At 38.0% G+C, this 20,820-nt stretch overlaps 1 protein-coding gene across 1 annotated transcript in view; it reads right to left on the bottom strand.

The window, feature by feature from the left end:
• The window catches only part of FAM135B (family with sequence similarity 135 member B), a 2,319,882-nt gene that overhangs the window by 1,408,179 nt on the left and 890,883 nt on the right, over nucleotides 1–20,820 (bottom strand). The window contains exon 4 of the mRNA XM_044067284.1: nucleotides 8,741–8,811. Within this exon, the coding sequence (XP_043923219.1) occupies nucleotides 8,741–8,811 (71 nt within the window). The remainder of the gene's footprint in view (nucleotides 1–8,740; nucleotides 8,812–20,820) is intronic.

The following is a 20,820-nucleotide window of genomic DNA, read 5'->3' as shown; positions in this document are numbered from 1 at the left end:
TTTTTGACGTTCCATTTAAAACCATTACATAAGCTATTTAGATCTAGGCTTAAAGATACTACAGAATTTCTACAGATAGTACAAGACACACAGCTGGAAGATAATTGGTGGTTATGTACTCTGGATTTAACATCTTTTTATACTAATATTCCACATAATACAGGAATATCGGCTGTTGCATTTTGGTTGGATAAAGCTAAGTTATATAGCCCTGAATTCAATAATTTTCTTATACAACTTACTGAATGTGTCTTGACGAAAAATGTATTTCATTTTGAAGGACAGGTCTGTTGGCAGATGAGGGGTACGGCTATGGGAGCCTCTTTTGTTCCCATTGATGCCGATTTATTCATGGGCTTATTTGAACAACAATATATCTATGACTCCAACCATAATAGATACATTCAGGAATTGGATATTTGATGCAGATATTTAGACGATTGTTGGATGGTGTGGCGGGGTGATTTGGACTCGGCTGATGAGTTCATGAGATATTTGAACAACAATGGGTATTCATTTTACATTACAAATACAATACCAAGAAATAATATTTTTGGATGTGGTAGTTTCCAGACAAAGTAATCACACTTTGGCTACCAAAGTTCATAGGAAATTTCCACAATACAATACTCTTCTTCATGCCACCAGTAATCATCCCCGCTACATCATCAACAACATTCCTAAATCACAATTTTTGCGGACCAAACGTATATGTTCATCAGAGGAGGCACAACCAATATGTGAAAATTATTTGGCACAGAGGTTCATTGATAGGGGTTACCATCCTGATCGTATCAATCAAACCAAAAATCAAGTTAGAAACACATCCAGGTCTGAATTGCTTTGCTATAAGCAATCGAATGAAATAAATAACAGTGACCAGAAGATTAGGTTCATAACCACATTTGGTAATAATACACCCTTGTTCAGACAAATTGTTAATAATCATTGGGGGATTCTAAGAGCTCATGAACATCTTGGTGAAATATTACCTGCTACATGTTCTTTTTCATATAAGAGGGGAAGAACATTAAACAGTCATTTTGAACACTATAAGAGGTGCAATCCTCCTAGACCAAAACAAACCACTATACTGGGTGATTAATTGAGAGGATGTTATCCTTGTGGACATTGTAATGCATGCTAATACATTTATAAAAACATGGAATTTACTAGCAAGAATACTCCCAAAATATATGATATTAATGTTTTTTGGCAATTGCAATACGGACTGGGTAATATACCTGGCTACTTGCTCCTGTTCGGCATTTTATGTGGGACAGACATCCAGACCAATTAAATATCGTATCAGTGAACACTTAAGTGCTATTAGAAATAACAAGCTGTCTAATGCATTATGTAAACATACTAAGATACATAATACGGCCAAATTCAGATTTATTATTATTGATAAAATAGACTTGCACAGAGACAATAAAGCAGGTTGGCATGAAAAACTGAATAATATGGAATTTTCCTGGATAACTAGGTTGGGGGCTTTATTCAAACCAGGGCTTAATGAAATGTCTTGATTCTTGCCGATCTGTTATTAGTTGTTCATACCTATATATTGAGATTTTTTTTGAAATAATGTTATTTTATTTGTTTATTTCAAAAATAATAGTTTTTGTACATTATTATGTTTCATAAATGGGCTATGGACTAGTTTACATATCAATTGTTCATGCAAGTGGTTTTCTGTGCTTGTCACTTTAAGTAATTCTTATATAAATGGATATCAGAATGCACCATGTGTTTGTCTGTCTGCGCTGAAGAAGGCTATGGTAGTTTAGCCGAAACCGGTTTGCTGTTGCTGTTATTTCTATGAAGAATTTGCCACAATAAATATTTTAACAGCCGGTCTCCTGGGTGCTGGTTCATTTTGTTGTGATTTTACATTGTTTGTAACCTTGCACCAGTCCTACGTGCGTGTTTTGGTCTCTTCCTATACAAGCCTAGCCATAACAATTCCCTGGATATTTCTTCCCACAATATATAGGTTCATAGGTTAGTACTAGTTGATGTCACTATGCCTGACTCTAGAGTCACCTATTATTAGTGTGTTGGGTATGTTATTTTGCCTTAAGGCAGTGATTGCTTGGCACACTGGTTTTGTGAAGTATGTGTTTCATGGTTTGTGTTGGTGGGGTGGAGGTTGCTTGGATGTCTGCTTTGGAGGTCTCTGTTGCTTTTGTAGGTTTTTATTTAGAGCCTCAGAGTATGTTTTCTCGTATTTATGTGTGTTTTTTGCAGGTGCTGGTTTCATAGGTCTATGTGAGACTGGTGGTGTGATGCAAGTCATTCCCTTCTTCTCTTGACTGTCTGGTCCAGTCTTGGGTTGAGAGAGCTTAGCCTCCAGTTTGGCTGTATAATTGCATCTCTTGCATGTATTAGTGTTTGGTGGTAGGAGGAGAGGGTTGTCTGTGTGCATGAGGCAGTTGTAACATTGCCTCAAAATGCCTAGATTCACCAGATGGACCAGAGAGCACACCTGAAACTGCCCTTTGGACATGCCTGGATAGGTACAGTGAACTGTGTTACTGATTGGCTGATAATGTCAAAGAGAGAGCCTTGTCGTTCTGTACAGTATAGGGGGGGGGGGTCTAGTGCTAATGTTTATTAGTGCTTGCTTTGGGTTTTGAGCAAGTGCCGGGCTTTGAGCAAGTACCTGGCTGAGAAGTGAATGGTTTGAGTTCTTAAGTTGAAAGTTTGTCTGGTTCCAAGGGAAAAATTGAGGAGTAGACTTTATGGAACCAGGAATAGTTATACCCTAGCGAACTGGTGCTGCCCGGCACGCAAAACTGCGCAAATGCGGGTTTTATAGCAGGGAAATGAAAGAGATAGAAATTAGCCCAAAATGGTTAATAAACTACTAATTTTTGGGCTGAAACCACTCCTCTAGGGATAGATAGGCTGCTCAAAGCTCCCGTCTCTCACAGGTGAACAGAGAAAAACAAGTTTTGTTTTTTTTTCAGAAAATAAAGCAGATACTATCAAAAAAACACTTTAAATGCAGAGAAATTTCTATCACACCTGAGTGTGTAGCCTACAACAGTTAAACAGGTAATTTAAACACAAAAACAACTTTGTTAAAGTACAGGCAGTAAAATAAGTACAATATGTAGCTGAAACAAGCTTTTTAAATCACAGAAACTTAAAAAAATCTGCGTTTTAGGTGGAATTAGCTAAAGGCAGCAAGAAAATGCAGAAAAATGATAATTAATCACGCTAAAGTCTCTCTTTTGTCTTTCTGCTGCTGCTGTGGAACTCTTCAGGGCACCAGGCAGGAGCTTGCTGAGCTGCATGCAAGTGCAGAATCCTCGCAAATGTGGGTTTTATAGCAAGGAAATAAAAAGATAGAAATTAGCCCAAAATGGCCAATAAACTACTAATTTCTGGGCTGAAACCACTCCTCCAGGGACAGATAGGCTGCTCAAAGCTCCCGTCTCTCACAGGTGAACAGAGAAACTTCCTTCTATCCAAGTACGTTATGGGCAAACACAGAAACTTGTATCACAGCCCTGAATTCAGCACTAACCTGAAAACTGGACTATACTAGCTTAGAAAGGCAGGAAAACAAGTATTTTTTTTGTTGTTGTTTTGTTTTTTTTTTTTTTCAGAAAATAAAGCAGATACAATACAAAAAAATAATTTAAATGCACAGAAATGGCTATCACACTTGAGTGTGTAGCCTACAACAGTTAAACAGGTAATTTAAACACAAAAACTACTTTGTTAAAGTGCAGGCAGTAAAATAAGTATAATATGTAGCTGAAACAAGCTTTTTAAATCACAGAAACTAAAAAAAATCGTCTTTTTAAGCGGAATTAGCTAAAGGCAGCAAGAAAATGCAGAAAAATGATATTTATTCACTCCAAAGTCTCTCTTTTGTCTCTCTGCTGCTGTAAAACTCTGCAGGGCACCAGGCAGGAGCTTGCTGAGCTGTATACAAGCACAAAAACTTTGCAAATGCTGGTTTTATAGCAGAGAAATGAAAGAGATAGAAATTAGCCCAAATGGCCAATAAACTACTAATTTCTGGGCTGAAACCACTCCTCCAGGGACAGAAAGCTCCCCTCTCTCACAGGTGAACAGAGAAACTTCCTTCTCTCCAAGTAAGTTATGGGCAAACACAGAAACTTGTAACACAGCCCTGAATTCAGCACTAACTTGAAAACTGGACTATACTAGCTTAGAAAGGCAGGAAAACAAGTATTTTTTTTTTTTTTTTGTTTTTTTTTTTTTTCAGAAAATAAAGCAGGTACAATCAAAAAACACTTAGTAAAATAAGTACAATATGTAGCTGAAACAATCTTTTTAAATCACAGAAACTCTAAAAAAATCAGTGTTTTAGGCGGAATTAGCTAAAGGCAGCAAGAAAATGCAGAAAAATGATAATCACTCCAAAGTCTCTCTTTTATCTCTCTGCAGGGCACCAGGCAGGAGCTTACTGAGCTGTAACTCTAAGGCATTTTTCAGTTATGTCCACAGTTTTACAGGCAACACCCAACAATATGTGTAATTAGTTATAGTTGACATTTCCTGTACTCAGCCAGAAGATATAGCAAATCTGCTGGCTGATAAATTCAGCTCATATTTCACTTCCCCATCACACCCGTTCTCCCCCAAGAAATACCCTCCATTACTCCTCCACCAATTATCACCAATGAACAGGTAATACAGCACTCTCTAAAGCTAAGAACAAGACATCACTGGAGCCTGATGACATGCTAGGTTGCCTCTTAAACAGCTTATATCAAGATCTAATAAGACCCAATAGGATCTCTATTTAACCACAGCCTCTGATCCAGCCTTGTTCTGATAGATTAGAGAACAGCATCCCTCTGCATAAGGGTAGACTGTCAAATGACCTGGGAAGTTACAGACTGATAAGCTTGACTAGTCTTGTTTGTAAGGCCATGGAAAGAATTATCATAGACCTGATAAGCAAAGGCATAGAAAACCTCTGAACACTAACCCGACCCAATTCAGCTTTATCAAGGGCAGGCAATGCCTACTAAATCTGATAGACTTCTTCAAGAAAGTCACTAATGCCATGGATGCGGGCAAAACAGTGTATACCACCTACCTCGACCTGGGCAAGGCATTTGACACAATTCCCCACTCAGGTATTAAAAGTAAACTCACAAAACTGGGCATAAATCCCCACATCATGAGATGGAGAGCCAATTGTCTCAAGGAAAGGACACATGGTTAAAGTGGGTGATTCAAGTTCCAGCATGAGGCTAGGTACTAGTGGTGTGACACAAGGTTCAGTGCTGGGAACACTCATGTTCAGAATACACTTCCTGGAACTCAAGGCCAATGTGGAAAGCCTCTGGCTGTCAAAGTTTGCAGACAACTGCAATCTGGGGGCAATCACTGAATCCCACAACAAAGTAGATATCCTTCAGGAGGATCTAAATCAGGCAAATGATCGGTGTTAGAACCACAGACTGAAACTAAATACAAAGAAATGCATTATCATACCCTTTCAGAAGCCAAATACCCCTGCCAACTACAACATTGACAACACACCCCCAAGAGTAGACTCAGAGGTGAGGGATCTGGGTACACAGATAGATAATAGCCTGTACTTTGACCGTCACATGTCCACAGTGGTGAGGATGTCATTCTATATTGCACAACTTATAAGTAAAGGTATGCCATGCACAACCAGGGAAATTACAGTCCCATTGTACACAGCCCTCATTAGAGCAGCGATCAAATGCAATGCACCATTGGGAATTACTTGACTAGGCACTTACAACAACTGGAGCAACCTTAGAGGTTCCTCACTAAGAAAATACTGGGTGTTAACAATATGTCTTATGTGGATAGACTGAAAGCCATTTACTCTGTCTCCTTTTGACTATTAAGGGGTGACCTATCCCTGACATACAAGGTGTTCATAAATCTAGCCTTGATAGATCTGCTACATATCCACAGGACAAACAGTACAAGGGACAGAACATGCTGGAGAGAAAGACAAGTGACACAGACACTGCCCCTCCTTTGGAATTTGCTTCCTATTCACATTAAGCAGTAATCCAGATCAGTGGATGGGGAATCATAAATTCACACCTGGGGTAGCACCTATGTCCCTTATGGACAGTGGCAGTCTGTAAAATCTGTAAAATCATCTAGGCATAGGGAAAAGCCAATGCAGTCATCCTGACCCAGGGATTATGTGCTGGGTAAAATTGGGTTATATTGGCTAGGCTTGTAAAGGCTCTTGAGCCATTAGCCTAGTAATCTCCTTGTGAACCTTTGAACCTGTGATCATTCAAGTCCATGTCTGAAGTAGGGGATGCTGCAGGGGAGTCCACATGTATCCTTTCACACATTCTGTTCCTGGGGATCTCTTTGACTGATCTTTGTCACTGGAAGAATCTGTCAATACTGTGACCCTGTTATTGAGAACATTTGGCTTGCTCTGTCTCTGGCAGCAATAGAATGAGGGCTTAGAAACAACTGGGTAGGCACCAGAGGAGAAGCTGGTGCTGAGAAAATACCCATAAAATGTCTTGGTGGTGAAGTTGTTATCCTCTCCATGACTTCAAATGAAGATCCAAAATCTGTAGCTGAATCAACCACTGCCAAAGCAGGAATCACTGGTGCTGAAAATGTATTCCCCTCGAACCAAGGAACCAGATGGGTGCATGCCAAAGAACAAAGCAGACAACTTAAAGGCCAAGGAGTCCAACACTAAAAATGGTCCCAAATGTGTTAGGACCAAAGCTGGCATGAAAGATCAAGTGCTGAGTGGTTGGAGCCAGGACTCCTGACAGCAAGGCTATTACAGTCAGGCATGTCAAAATTGTAGAGATCTGCACAGAATGCATTGGCATTGGGACCAACATCATGGGGTCTTGGAGGTAAGAAGGTTCTGAAGCCACTAGTGCAGATACAGGCACTGATTAAGGAATGAATAATGTTAAGGGGGCCAATGAGGAGATGGACTGATGCCTAGCTCAATTTGAGTGGTAACAATTGACCTCATCATAGGTTCTCAATATGATTCTGTGGTGTGTCCAACTGATCTGAGTGTACTCATTGAGGCAGCTGAATGATGCCTAGAAGGGATGAACTTAGACAGTCCCATCTAAAATGAGTGTTTGCTCAAAGCCAGTGGAGAGGACTTGTCTCTAACTATGATGCTGAAGGCAAGAAAGATTCCTTATACTGGCTTTTAGGAACTTAATGATTTTTTTTGAATGAACACTGAGCGGTGGTGGTGCTGCGGTAGCGTTCTCGCCTCACAGTTAGACATTGCCTGTTCAATCCTCAGTTAGAGCGTATTCTGTGTGGCGATATGCGTGAATGGGCATTCCTTTGTTGAAGGTTGTGCGTTAGGCCCGGCAAGCCAGCACGTAAAACTCTACTGCCAATCATTAGCGGACTGGAGTTCCGCTGTGGCGACCCCTAACCGGGAAAAAGCCGAAAGACATAAACAAACTGAGTCAGAGAAACATTAGGCACCTGCCTATGCATTCAGAGGAGTCAAGGCTAAGAAAGAATTTAGGAAACTATTTAAGTTAACAATAAAGACTAATAATCAACTTCTCAGACATAGACTACAAACATCCAATAGATGTAACAATGCTGAATTAAAGATAAAAAGTGAGAGCACTTAGCTGTGCAATCTGAGGACCATTTATTACCAAAGGCAACAAATGAGATATGAAGGAAGGGTAGCATGCAGAACATTATGGAAGGGGAAGAATTAGGAGCTTGAGGCAGCAAACAGTAGCAAATAGTCATACTGGATACATCAAGTGGCTTTATTCCCATCATTCGGATCTGACAGATGGATGAAAAAGGTCTGACAGTTTTAAAAGCAATAAATATAGAGAGTAAACTATGTTATGGTGAATGAAAGCTCTGACATAAAAAAGTCTTTGTGAAACGCCATGTTTTCAGTATTCCAGTTGTCCAGCTACTGAAATTGTTGGATATTTCTCAGAAATAAATATGGAAACTCGTTGGCCTTGGAAAAGAGAGATATTCTGGAGTATGTTAATGGATGTGAGTGAATGTTTCCCAAAGGATAAGGAATGGAGTCAGAGAGAGACTTTTGATTATCTGGTTTGACTGATTTGTTAGCTAACAAGATAAGTTATCTCTGTAATATAAGTGGGATTTTCAAAACAGTACAGATGTGACTTATTGTCCTGTTCATTTTTCTTTTTCTTTAAAATGCATAATAAATATCACATCTGTTGTGCTTGCTGTACTCTAAAATCAAAGTGAGAAATACAAGTGAGTTACAGCCATCAGCTGGAGCAGATGGTGTTTCATGAAAAAAAAAGATATACTGTGTATATTAGGGGATAAATAATGTATACTAAATATGCTGCTTTGTCAGTCAAGATATCTGGTGTTTTCATCTGCTGTTTATAAAACTGTAACACCATCATATTGTGTAACCAGTTCATGCAGCCTGCAGTCTCTGTTAATTTGGATGAATTACTTAGAAAGAAACTAGCAGATGAGAGAATGTTTTGTACTTTCTGCAATGTAATTTGAGGAAGTTTTCTTGCCGTCATTATATTTTCATTATCAGCACTGGAAATAAGCTAACATTGGGTGATGGTCACAGATTTGTACTTTTAAAAAAGTGTTCTTTTTATCTCAGCTAATGACTGATGCACCATTTTCCAGCAAGCATCATATTTTATACCTGAGACATGCAAATTAACATTACAGATTGGTAACAGAAGATAACAACAGTACTTACTGATTTTCATTATCAGTAAAATGCAGGTCCAGTTTCAACTGAAAGTCCACTTCACTTAGAGCATCTTCTATCTGTGGAAAGCATGATAATATGATCATTAACCAAATGCTATGCATTTTCTGCTGTTAAGCAACAACAACACACAGCAATGAGTGATTTATGGCATATGTAAACATACACAAGCACTTATGCATGTGAGTGTGCGAGAATGTATACACACATAATAATTACACCATAGCATATTTGCTCACAATTCATTTGTTTTAAAAACACATTTTAATAAAGCAATTATAAACAGAATTGCATTATAAATTATATTATAAATTGTATCCAAATCCAGAATTGTTGCTTGCATAGGTGGAAGAGAGAGATAAAGCCTTGACTACAGCCGAGGTGATCAAAGTTTGACTAGTGGCTTGTGAACTTGACACAGCAGGCATAAAGGATGGGATGTGTATCCTTAGCTAGTGCCAGTGCTCTAATCTCAGGGCCTTGGATGGAGAGGGAAATTCTGTCATAATGTGGGAAGATGGTAATATGAAGACATGGTTGTGGCCACCAAATATACTGACAGCAGCAGTCCCCTGTTGGTACATATGGGACAGCACACATACATGAGACAGAAAGGCAAGTGTTCACTCCACCACCAGAGTTAGGCTAAAAAAAAAAGAAAAAAAATGCTGTCTTTGCCAAGATAATGCTGAGTACACAAATCACCCCCGTGGCTGCCTTAATGATAGCTCTCCTTGGAAAGTGTAGTATTTAATCAAGGGGCAGCTAGATGGTCAACAGGCATGGGGGCAAAAACCTCCAAAAATAAAATAGTTTCTTTTCAATGTTTCCTTTTAGTTCAGTTATAATAAAACTTGGAAAAAATGGGTCCAAGATTATTTATCTTGCATTTGATATAAAAGTAACATATATAAACATCAAGAGAAAAACTCACAAATAGAAAAAATTCATATTTCAGAAAACAATTGAAATAAATTGTTAGATATGCAAATGGATGCATTTCTAACACTATAAATAAACTCTTGCTCGTAGTATTACTTTGCTAAACTTTTTCAGTGATCAAATAAATTAGACCATTGTGAAAACTGCTTATAACAAGGCATTTTAAAAGTGTTGCTCTTAAGACCCTGAAGAGATTTTTGCAGTCCCATTATATTTGGGAAGATTAGTTGCCTCAGAGAATCAGTTATCAAATTATGCTAAATTTTGTAAGTAAACACAGCATGATTGTGGTTGTGTCATACATAGATTATGTGAGATAACATACAACAGTCATGAAAAATATGGAGTTTGTAGCATAAACGAAGCTTGGTGTTGACTGCGTTACATATAGATTATGTGAGTTGCCATATGACAAAGAAAAAATATGGAGATTGTGTCTTGTATTAGAATGGCATGATTATGTGAGTTGTCATATGGCAATAATGAAAACATAATGGAAATTGTAGCATGTGCTAGAACATAGACATTCTGTGAAAATCTGGACAATTGAGAGGTATATTGTAATATCATGCAACAGTCTTAAAATCACAAGAAAAGAAACATATAGTGATATTTATTTATTTATCTGCATACATTGCTTAGTATTCATGTTTTTTATCTATCTGTCTGTCTATCTTGGCTATCTGTCTCATTTGCCTGATTAGGTAGATAGCATTAGGCATGTGTTATTTTCAAGTAAATGAGGCAATATCCTTTTTTTTAGGTGGTGAACTGGCTGTAGTTTCCAGGTAATGATGTTCTTAGACTCACACAAATGGCAAAGTTCAAATTAAAAATATTTTCATCTAGGAATTTCCCCAGTGTGGTAATCAAGGTTAGATTACAAACCTACACATCACAAAAACAGTAATGCTAGGTATTTTACCCAACATGTCACTTTGTGCATTATACACCATGCATATAGAGGTAGATCCAGATCCAGCACTAGGTGACTTAGGCAGTTGCCTAGGGCCCACTGGCTGGGAGGGGGATTCTGGGGGCTGCTACATTTCATTTTTAAATAAACAAAAACAAAAAATGTAACACTTTTGTGTGCATCTTTACATTTTTCTTTAAGGACACTCTTTCTGTGCATGCATTGTGCATCTTTAGTACAACACAAACAGTAATGAGCAAGACTTAGATGCACATTTGAACCAGAAAACTTGGAGCTTTCATTCTTTTGGAAAATACCTTGGACTGGAGAACCTAGAACTGCTTCCAAACACATGTTGGACTGGAGAACTGCTCCTGCTTTCCCTTTCAAATGCACCAAGTGCTACCTTACACTCAGACGTGTGTGTGGTGTGTAATGCCATAGTTATAGATGGAAGGTTAGTTGGTTAGCTTACACAGATAGTTTAGATATCTTCAAAATAAATGCCAAGCAGAAGAGGACCCAACACTGATCCCTGTGATCAGTTAGCATATCTAGGGTTGGGTAAGGGGGCAACTGCCCCAGATGCACACTGTTAAGGGGAGCAATCAGTCATCCAAGGCTAATCCTGATCACTTTTAGAGCATATTTGCTTTTAAAAGATGGCATTGCATTTGCAATTGATCCTGAGTCCTGTAGCTCTCTCTATGTTTAAACTGTAGCAACCTGCCTGTATATTTGTAGCAAGCAATTTGCTACAGTATAAAAGAAAAAAAAAGATCTGTTTCTCTTTCTCTTTTTTAACTAAAACTGTGTGCTATAGTGCTCTGTGTGGGGTATAAACAGTAACAACATCCTGCTACATTTGTAGCAAGCAGTTTGCCAAATTTTAAAAGAAAAAAATACCCCCCCCCCCAGTAAAATGTGAGGAAGGAAGGTTGGGGGGGTACAGCACAGAAACAAGACCTAACTGGATCCTGCTTTTCAAGAGTCCCAGGTACATAATCCCATATTTTTATTTTAATTGCCTGTCAGCTGTGGACAGGCAAGGATGGTATGCGATGCACAGACAGAACCAGGTCACAGACATTTTTTTTTATTTTGTTCTTCCATTGCAGAACTGGAGGAGGAGGGAGGGGGCAGAGAGGTACAACTCCAAATGTATTGACAAGCCTTATACAGTCTGCACCAAAATGTCCCACATCTGTCTGATACATCAAAAGGAATCTGTTCAAAATTCTTATAACATAACTGTCACTTTAGCCACAAGTTATTTCTAAATAAAAACAGGGGTTTATCATCTGAAACTCTCCTGAGATCAGAATTAACCAATAAAAGTGGCCAATATTTCTTATTAGTCTCATATTTTGATGTATCAGATAGATGTGGTACATTTCAATGTCGACTATGTAAGGCTTGTCTATATATTTGGAGTTGTACTTCTTTGGTACACTCACAAACTAAACAAGAAATTAGTTTCAATTTTTATGCAGATTGTATGACCAAGACTGTAATATATTATACTAAATGCATGATGTGTGAAACTTTCTACACTGGGAAAACCAATAGAATGTTTAAACAAAGGATTCTAGAACACATGGGGGACATACGTAAACAGCAGAGTATGAGTGCATTAGTTCAACATGTTATATCGAACAGGAGCAGGCACAGTTTTAAGTTTCTTGTATTGGAATTAGTGTCTGAAAATTTGACGGGATGGGGACTTTAAAAATCTCACTGTAAAGAAAGAGATGAAATGGATACTTCCTTTGATAGGAAATTTATTCCCAGGGCTGAATGAACATGCATCTTTGAAGCTGGTTCTTAAGTCTTGGCTCCTTAACACATTAATATTTAATGGTCATATTCATGTTTTTAAAGGGGTTTGTTGATATAGCACATTCACAGTTCTTTGCTCCAATAGGCTGTGTTTTTAGACTGGAAGATTGTTTTCATTGGAGAATGTCTTTCTGAAATGTTTATATATATATATATATATATATATATATATATATATATATATATATATGTTAGTGGTTTGTGTAACTTTTTATATGGTCTGAAGAAGCGGGTTTGTTTTCCGCAAAAGAGCTTACCTTTTTAGTAAAGCTTATTAAAGTTTTAAGTCGTGGTGTCCGGAGTTCCAGTTTTTCTTTTACGTTTTACTGTTTGTTGGTGTTCCAGCCTTTATCTGACTATTTGACTTCATTTGTTTGGAGTGTTTGTTTTGGTGCAGCAGTCAGGACATGGCAGAAAGTTTTGATTTAGAACTGGGCTATAACTTGGGAAGTAGCATACAAGCAGGTACAGATCGGTTGCAAAGGATTTTATTGATTGATTCTAACCCACTGTTAAATACAATTATTGAGGATAATCCAGGAGAAGATTCAGCTGTTGATAATGCCTCTCAGGCTGCTTTTAACATGCAATACAAAGAGCTGGAAGGTAAACTTTTTAAATATAAAGGTTTGCAATGGCAGAGGTTTCATTTGTAAGCAGCGGTTCACCATAAGGCAATTCCCCGGGGCCTATATATCTTAAAAATACCTACTTATGGCACTCAGTACCCCGATTTGCTCAAATGCCGGCAGTCATTAAACCTTCAGGTGAGCACTGATTATATGCAGTTACTCACTGACTATTTTTTATCTATTGAAACATTGTTGTTAAAGGAGATTTGGACTTTACAGTCAGATATTGTGAATAAATTCACATTAAATATTTAGAGAACCAGTTTAAATGACTTATATGAACAAGTGGCTATGTATACAAAATGGCTTCAAGCTACTAAGATTAAGAAACCTTGACGGGATTTACAAGATTTCAAGAATAGAAATGTTTTCTCTTGGCCCAGGGCTAGTCTGGGTCATGGCAATGTAAGCAGCACTATTATTGCTATTGTACAAATGGAGGAAGCCTCCACTTGAGCACCTATGAATTCAAGCAATGGTAATGCCATTATAGTAGGCTCCTGTGACTCCATCTACTTCTACTTCAATGAGTAATAAAGTTGCTGCCTCTTTTTCACTTCTAGCCCCTTTAACCATCTACAGTGACTACAATAGAGTACGCTCAAAGAGTTGAGTGAGGAAGGGGCGTGTGCAGTGGCATGACCATCCAGGGAGAATAGTGGTGATGGTGACTCATGATATGCTACAAAATCAAGTGGGTTAGTTTTTAATACTTCTTCCTTTGGACTGACTGATGAGCAGATTTCGGTTTTGAACGAAAGCTTGAATTTTATCCCTAGAAGGGCTTCTGACTTGATGGATATACCAGTAGACTTGCGATTGTTTGCATGAAATGTCTCTCTTTCCGGGTCTGTATTATAAGATCGACATCTGAAAATGTCAACTCACCTTTTGTTGACACATAAATGTTGAAATCCAAGTTTCTGGAATGACCAAATCATTGATTTCTTTCCAAGGGAAAGAAATAAGAAGGCCAACAAACAACACCACATAAAAACAAACATATTTAAGTAGGGGGCTTTGCATCCCACATCCCCCACACCCCCTAACTAAATATTCTAACTCTGAGACTGCACTACAGTCGGGAAAAGGGCAGGTGTTACAGAATGGGTGGTTTGGCCATTCGATAAACTTGGATTTCGACATTTCCATGTCGACAAAAGGTGAGTCGACATTTTCGGATGGCAATCTTATAATATAGACCCCTCTTTCCTTACTGTATCCACAATTAGAAGACTGTGACTTTGATATTTTTAGGAAGCCCAGTACTTTTAATCCTGTGAAACATCCTCAATTGGAGGCTTTTATAGGGTTGTGTGAAACTGAGATTCGATAGTGTTTAACAGTTGGATAGAAACATTCTTACTATAATTTGACTTAAGAACAACAGAAAGCTTTGCATTAGGTATGTTTAGCTCCCCACTTTGTCATACATCCGTGTGATAAAGCAGGAGCAATGGCTGTGATGGACGAGGAATTTTATTTAAATAGCATGTTTGAAATGTATGACAGTGTCAATTATTTGCAAATTAACCAGGGTTTTGTTTCAAGAGTTATTGATAGAGTACATTTTTTAGTATATGATGGCCATAAATTATCCTTGCATCCAGTTGTGTCCTGCAGGGAATGGGTTACAGAGCCACTTTCAATTTTTGTTGAAAAGTTTATAAGGAAAGTGTTGGACAATATTGATAATGTGCTTAAAGATACTAAGAATTTTTTGAATGATTTCTACCAGTGCTATCGATCATATTCTAGGGATAATGATGTGCATTTAGTGACGCTTGATGTGATGTCTTTGTTTACTGTTATTCCTAATGATTTAGGTATAGAGAATATGAGGATATATTTAAGTACAAACACTGATTTTACAGTTGGGAAGACACATTTGATTTGTATTTTGACTGATTTGATTATAGACAACAAAGTTTTTATATTTCACAATGAGTTGTTTCTCCAAAGAGTTGGGGTGGCTATGGGCATAGCTTGTGCTAATAGCTACGCCACCCTTGTTTTAGCCCACTGGGAGCAAGTTCACATTTTTAACAATAACCCTTATACACATTATTTGACTTTTTACAGGAGCTTTGTGGATGATGTGTTTTTTTTGTATGAGCTGGCAATTTAGATGACTTGACTGTTTTTTTTAATTACCTTCACAGAACCACTACACTCCTGAAGTTCAGCCATCATGTTTCTGATAAATCTATAGAATTTTTAGATGTATGTATTAAAATTGATGAAGGAAAAAGATTTAACACAGGGTTTTGTAGAAAACCATGCAGAAATAATTCTTTATTACATAAAACCAGTATGCACCCCGGTCAGTGACTAGGAATGTCCTTAAGAGACAGTTTTTAAGAGCCATGCAAATCCACAGTGATAATGTGGAGTTATAAGTTACTTTGAGTAACATAAAGAAGGATTTCTTAGAATAGGGGTATACTGTAAGTGATGTAGACAAACATGTAGCAGAGACATGGTTTGTTCGAGATACTTTGGGAAGAATGTATTTTTCAGATTCAGTTGAACAGGTATCTGTGGTACCTAAACAGATGAGTAAATGTTCTAATAAGAATAGGCTTCTCCTTACTTATTCAAGTAATATTAACATTAGTTGTAAGGCTATTAAGAAATATTGGCCACTTTTATTGGTCAATTTGGATCTCAGGAGAGTTTTAGATGATAAACCCCTGTTTTCATTTAGAAATAACTTGTCACTAAAGCGACAGTTATGTTATAAAAATTTTGAACAGATTCCTTTGGATGTATCAGACAGATGTGTGGTATTTCAGTGCAGACTATGTAAGGTGTGTCAATATATTTGGTGTTGTACCTCTCTGCTACACCCACAAATTAAGCAAGAAATTAGTTTAGATTTTTATGCCGATTGTAAGACCAAGAATTTAATATATTGCACTAAATGCATGATGTGTGAAGCTTTCTACATTGGGAAGACCAACAGAATGTTTAAACAAAGGATTCCAGAACACATGGGGAAAATAACATAAACAGTGCATTAGCTTAACATATTATAGAAAACGGGGGCAAGCACACTTTTAAGTTTCTTTCGTTAGAATTATTGTCTGAAAATTTGAGGGGTGGGGACTTTAAGAATTTCACTACAATGAAAGAAATGAAATGGATACTACTTTTGAAAGGATATGTATTTCCAGGTCTGAATGAACATGTGTCTTTAAAGTTGGTTCTTAAGTCTCGGCCCATTAAACATTAATATTTAAGTGGCAGAGAGGTGTGTACCTTTTTCATGATACTATTTGTTCTGATAAGTTTTCAGTGTCACTGTTTTAATATTCATGTTTTTGAAGGGGTGTGTTGATATAGCACATCTTTTCTGGCCAATTCCTTGCTCCAATGGGCTGGGTTTTTAGACTGGAAGATTGTTTTCATTAAAGAATGTCTTTTTGAAATTTTTATATACATATGTGAGTGGTTTGTGTAACGTTTTATATGGTCTGAAGAAGCGAGTTTGTTTTCCGTGAAGCACATACCTTTTTTACTAAAGTTTATTAAAGTTTTAAGCCATGGTGTCCAGAGCTCCAGCTTTTCTTTTACATTTTACTGCTTGATTGTGTTCCGGCCTTTATCTGACTACATGACTTAATTTATTTGTAGGTACCATAACTTCTCAGGACAATAACTGAAGGTGCCAGAAGGAAATGCGTGGTATATAACTTTTTTTTTTTTTTTTAACATTTCAATAAGCTAAACTGAGATTTCATTCTATCAAAGGCATTTGTTTGATTCGGTTAAAAGAGTTGTGGCAGATGGATTACTAACAGACAAAACATACTGAAATGTAGAATATACTGTATTAACATCTTTACATGTGCTTCCCAAAAATATGCTAGTCCTTAGAATATCACTGGGGTAGGCCTGCTGTTTCATAGGTTCATAGGTGTTTACTAGGCTAATGACCACCCAGGCCTTTTTAAGACTAGCCATCTAGACTAGACTAAATCTCTGACAAGTTCCGATTACCTTGATAAGTGTAAACATGGGCCTGGGAGATGAACCATTTATAGGTTACCTGTTTGCATTAGAGACATAGGTGCCAAACCAGGGATGAATTAGTGGATAATGTAGAGTGGTTCACTACATGAATCATGTTCAGGATTAACTATCTTAGCCCTGTGGCTGTTGACATTAAGGTTAATTTTATGTGATCCTAGTCATATTTGAAGTGTTTTGAATGAAAGGCAAGTAGACATTAGGTGACTTTTATTAAGTGTGATAGCATGTTCCTATATCCATTTCACACACTGGGTAGTTAAATGCCATTGCATACTGGCTGAAGACAACAAATCTGTATAATATCCCTTTTAACTAGTGTGAATAAAGCAGGTTTACTTAGGCCTGTCTATGTTTGATCACTTCAGCTTTGTCCTCCTGGCAAAAGCACACTAGCCATGGGTAAATGATGTATTTTCTACAGCCAAAGGTGCTGGAATGATAGGTTGAGGGAGGCAGGGGGAGTGAGCACCACCACTCTAAATAAAAGCATGAATTGTACCCCAAGCTACTGGCTCAAATTATTTTTTTAATAAAGAATGCTGCGCCTCTCCATTCAGAAATGGTATATCAGACTCTTTCAGAAGACTCCAACAGTCTAATCAATAAAAAAGAGTCTGTTGACATGGATATGAACTTTCCTACTGTCTCTGTTACTGGCTTGGTGGATATGGCCATCCTGAGCCAATGTAGAAATTGTCTCATGTATACTGACAACCAGTTAATTCTAAAACAAACTGATATGGTATGTGAGAGATGTATTCACATGTCAATGGAAGCAAAGCTCTCAACATAAAAGTACTCCTAATGTCAATAAGGTTGTCAGTAGTACACATGCTGCACCCATCACACACAATTCAAAGCAGACATATAGACCTGCATATACTGAGGCACTTATATGTAACCTTCTTAAACCACAAATACCTCTTACATAAAGTTTGTTTGTGTCTTTCGGCTTTTTCCCGGTTAGAGGTCGCCACAGTGGAACTCCGGTCCGCTAATGATTGGCAGTAGAGTTTTACGTGCTGGCTTGCCAGGCCTAATGCACGACCTTCAACAAAGGAACGCCCATTCACGCATGTCATCACACAGAAGATGCTCTAACTGAGAATCGAACGGGCAACGTCTAACTGTGAGGTGACAATGCTACCGCAGCACCACCACCAAGAAATACTCTCAGCAGCCCCACATGCACTCTTTCAAAACAGCAACCACATCAACACATAGAGCTACATCTCATGGAGCCTCTACCTCTAAGCCCATAAGGCAAGTCACCACACAATCCAATATTCTAGTCATTTGAGACTCCATTGTGAGACACACTGATGTCCCTCTCACCAGGCTGAGGAAGGAGAAAGTTATGATCAGTTGCTTATCAGGGGTTAGGATCCTCCACATTACGCATGCACTCAGGTCATTGGATCACAATTACCAATATGACTTGGTCATGGTCCATGTGGGAACAAAAGACGTGAAATGTACCTTCCTAGACTATATGAAGCCAGAGCCAGGATCATGCCGGTAAGGAGAGTTTTGTTCTTTTATTTGCAGTAGTTATGCTGCTCCCGTGTGTGTGTATGTGTGTGTGTGTGTGTGTGTGTGTGTGTGTGTGTGTGTGTGTGTGTGTGTGTGTGTGTGTGTGTGTGTGTATGTGTGTGTGTGTGTGTTTGTGTGTGTGTGTGCATGTGTGTGTAGGTATACCTGGTGGTTAGTGTTACTCAGGCTCAGACAGCAGCCTGAATTCTCAGCCCATACCACCACTTGTGATTCAGGGAATTGAGTCCATAGCTCTCAACTGTCCAGATTTTCACAGAATATTTCGCTCATACTTTTGGCCCATTTCACTTAGAATTTGTGGTTTTCTGGCAAATCTGTGAGAACTGAATTCACTAAATAATGATAGCTCTTTAAGTTTCAGTTATCCTATCTTTCAGGAAACACATGGTAACACAAAACACTTTATTTTAGCAACTTTCTAAGATTATACAAACAATATTTAAAATGTGTCCCTGGTTTTGGGCCTTTGCCCCCTCCCCCCAAATACATTTTGGCTTTTTCCAGATTTCGTGTGCTGCAAAGTTGAGAGATTTATTTGAGTGTCAAGTGGATTTTACAAGGAGCTGAGAGCTTCAGGGGAAGAGAAGTTTACTTACGCTAAGTCATTTGCATTGTTAATAGCACAACAGGTAGTATACTTGCTTTTGATGCAGAAGGTTGTGGGTTCTACTTCGACAGTATGCAGATCAATTGCTGATGTTGTTTTGTGTTATACTTTAAAGGAAGTGGATGCTGCAGTCCTGTGAATGTCCTCCTTTGGAGGAGTTACATAATATCTATGTTTCTGTTATCAATTTGCCATCCATTCTCCATTGCAAAATTACTTGCTTATAATTTATTTAATGTAGCATAGGCAATTTATTCTTCAAGGGCAACAGGTACTTTATTTGTAGATGAAACAATGAAATATAAAGTTGTTTGCTAGCAGCAACATCTTCATTAGTTACAGATGCCTTTAATGTGGAATTATTTACATGACTTACTTCTGCAGAGATTTTGCATATTTACTGATATTGGTGGATTGTAATGACAGAAGTCTGAGTGGCCTTTTATGGTTGAAATTTTCCAAAATGGGTAGTTTTGTCATTATTGGTTCATACATTTTGTTTCATTGCTTACTAGAAGACTGTTTCAAACTACAAATTTAAAACACATTCTAACAAGTGATGCTGGATTATACAAGGAATATAATTTAATACAATCAGGAAGGTGAATCAAATATTGCATACATGTATGCTTGCTCACAGGATGCAGGCGATCAAAACAGGGGAAGAGAACAGTCAGCAATGGAGTCGCCCAGGGTCGGTGCTGAGACTTTTTCTGTTTGGCATATACATCTCAAAAGTAGAAGGAAATGCCAAAGGGCTTTGGCCGACTAAGTTTGAGATGATTGCAAGTTAAGGGCAGTTATTGACTCCCCAAATGTCTTAGCCATCATGCAGGCAGGTTTGTCCCAAACAATAACTGGAGCCAGAATCATGAATTGAAACTAAACTCCAAGAAATACATTATCATATCCTTTGGAAAGTCATCTACTCCAGGGAACTGCCAAACTGACAATGCCCCCTGAGAACTTGTGGGTACAGTGACCTAACTTTTGACCAACATGGGCCCAGAGTCATAAGAAAGTCGTTCTATATTGCACAGCTTATAAACAAATTGATTTTGACTAGATCTAGAGATGTTATTGTCCCCTTTACATTAGGCCAATCATTTTGTATAATGCCCACTTTGGCATCTATCTGTCCAGACCCATGCAACAACTGGAATACCCACATAGATACCTTACTAAAAGAATACAAGTCCTAAATAATAGGTCTTGCATGGACTACTTTAAAATTTATCACTATACTCAGCATCCTACAGAGTGCTTAGAGGTGACACGTCTGGCATACAAGGCATCCTCCGACCTAATACAGATGGACCTACTGAACATCAGCAAATCAAATGGCATCAGAAATATTCAGTCCAGGTATCTAAACTGAATGTTTTGGTGAGATGGATATATATTGCAGAGGCTACCACTGTTCCAGAACATACTATCTATTCAAGTAAAACAAAGCTCATCCCTGTCTATATTCAAATGCAACTTGGATCTAAGGATGGGTAATAGAAAATGTACTCCAGGATTGCCCCTCATGCCACTAATG

This window comes from Protopterus annectens, chromosome 3.part1 (genome assembly GCF_019279795.1).
Source record: "Protopterus annectens isolate FY-2018-M chromosome 3.part1, PAN1.0, whole genome shotgun sequence".
Classification (NCBI taxonomy): domain Eukaryota; kingdom Metazoa; phylum Chordata; order Ceratodontiformes; family Protopteridae; genus Protopterus; species Protopterus annectens.
Note: the sequence above shows the minus strand (reverse complement) of the source record. Positions and strands in the feature narration are given on the sequence as shown.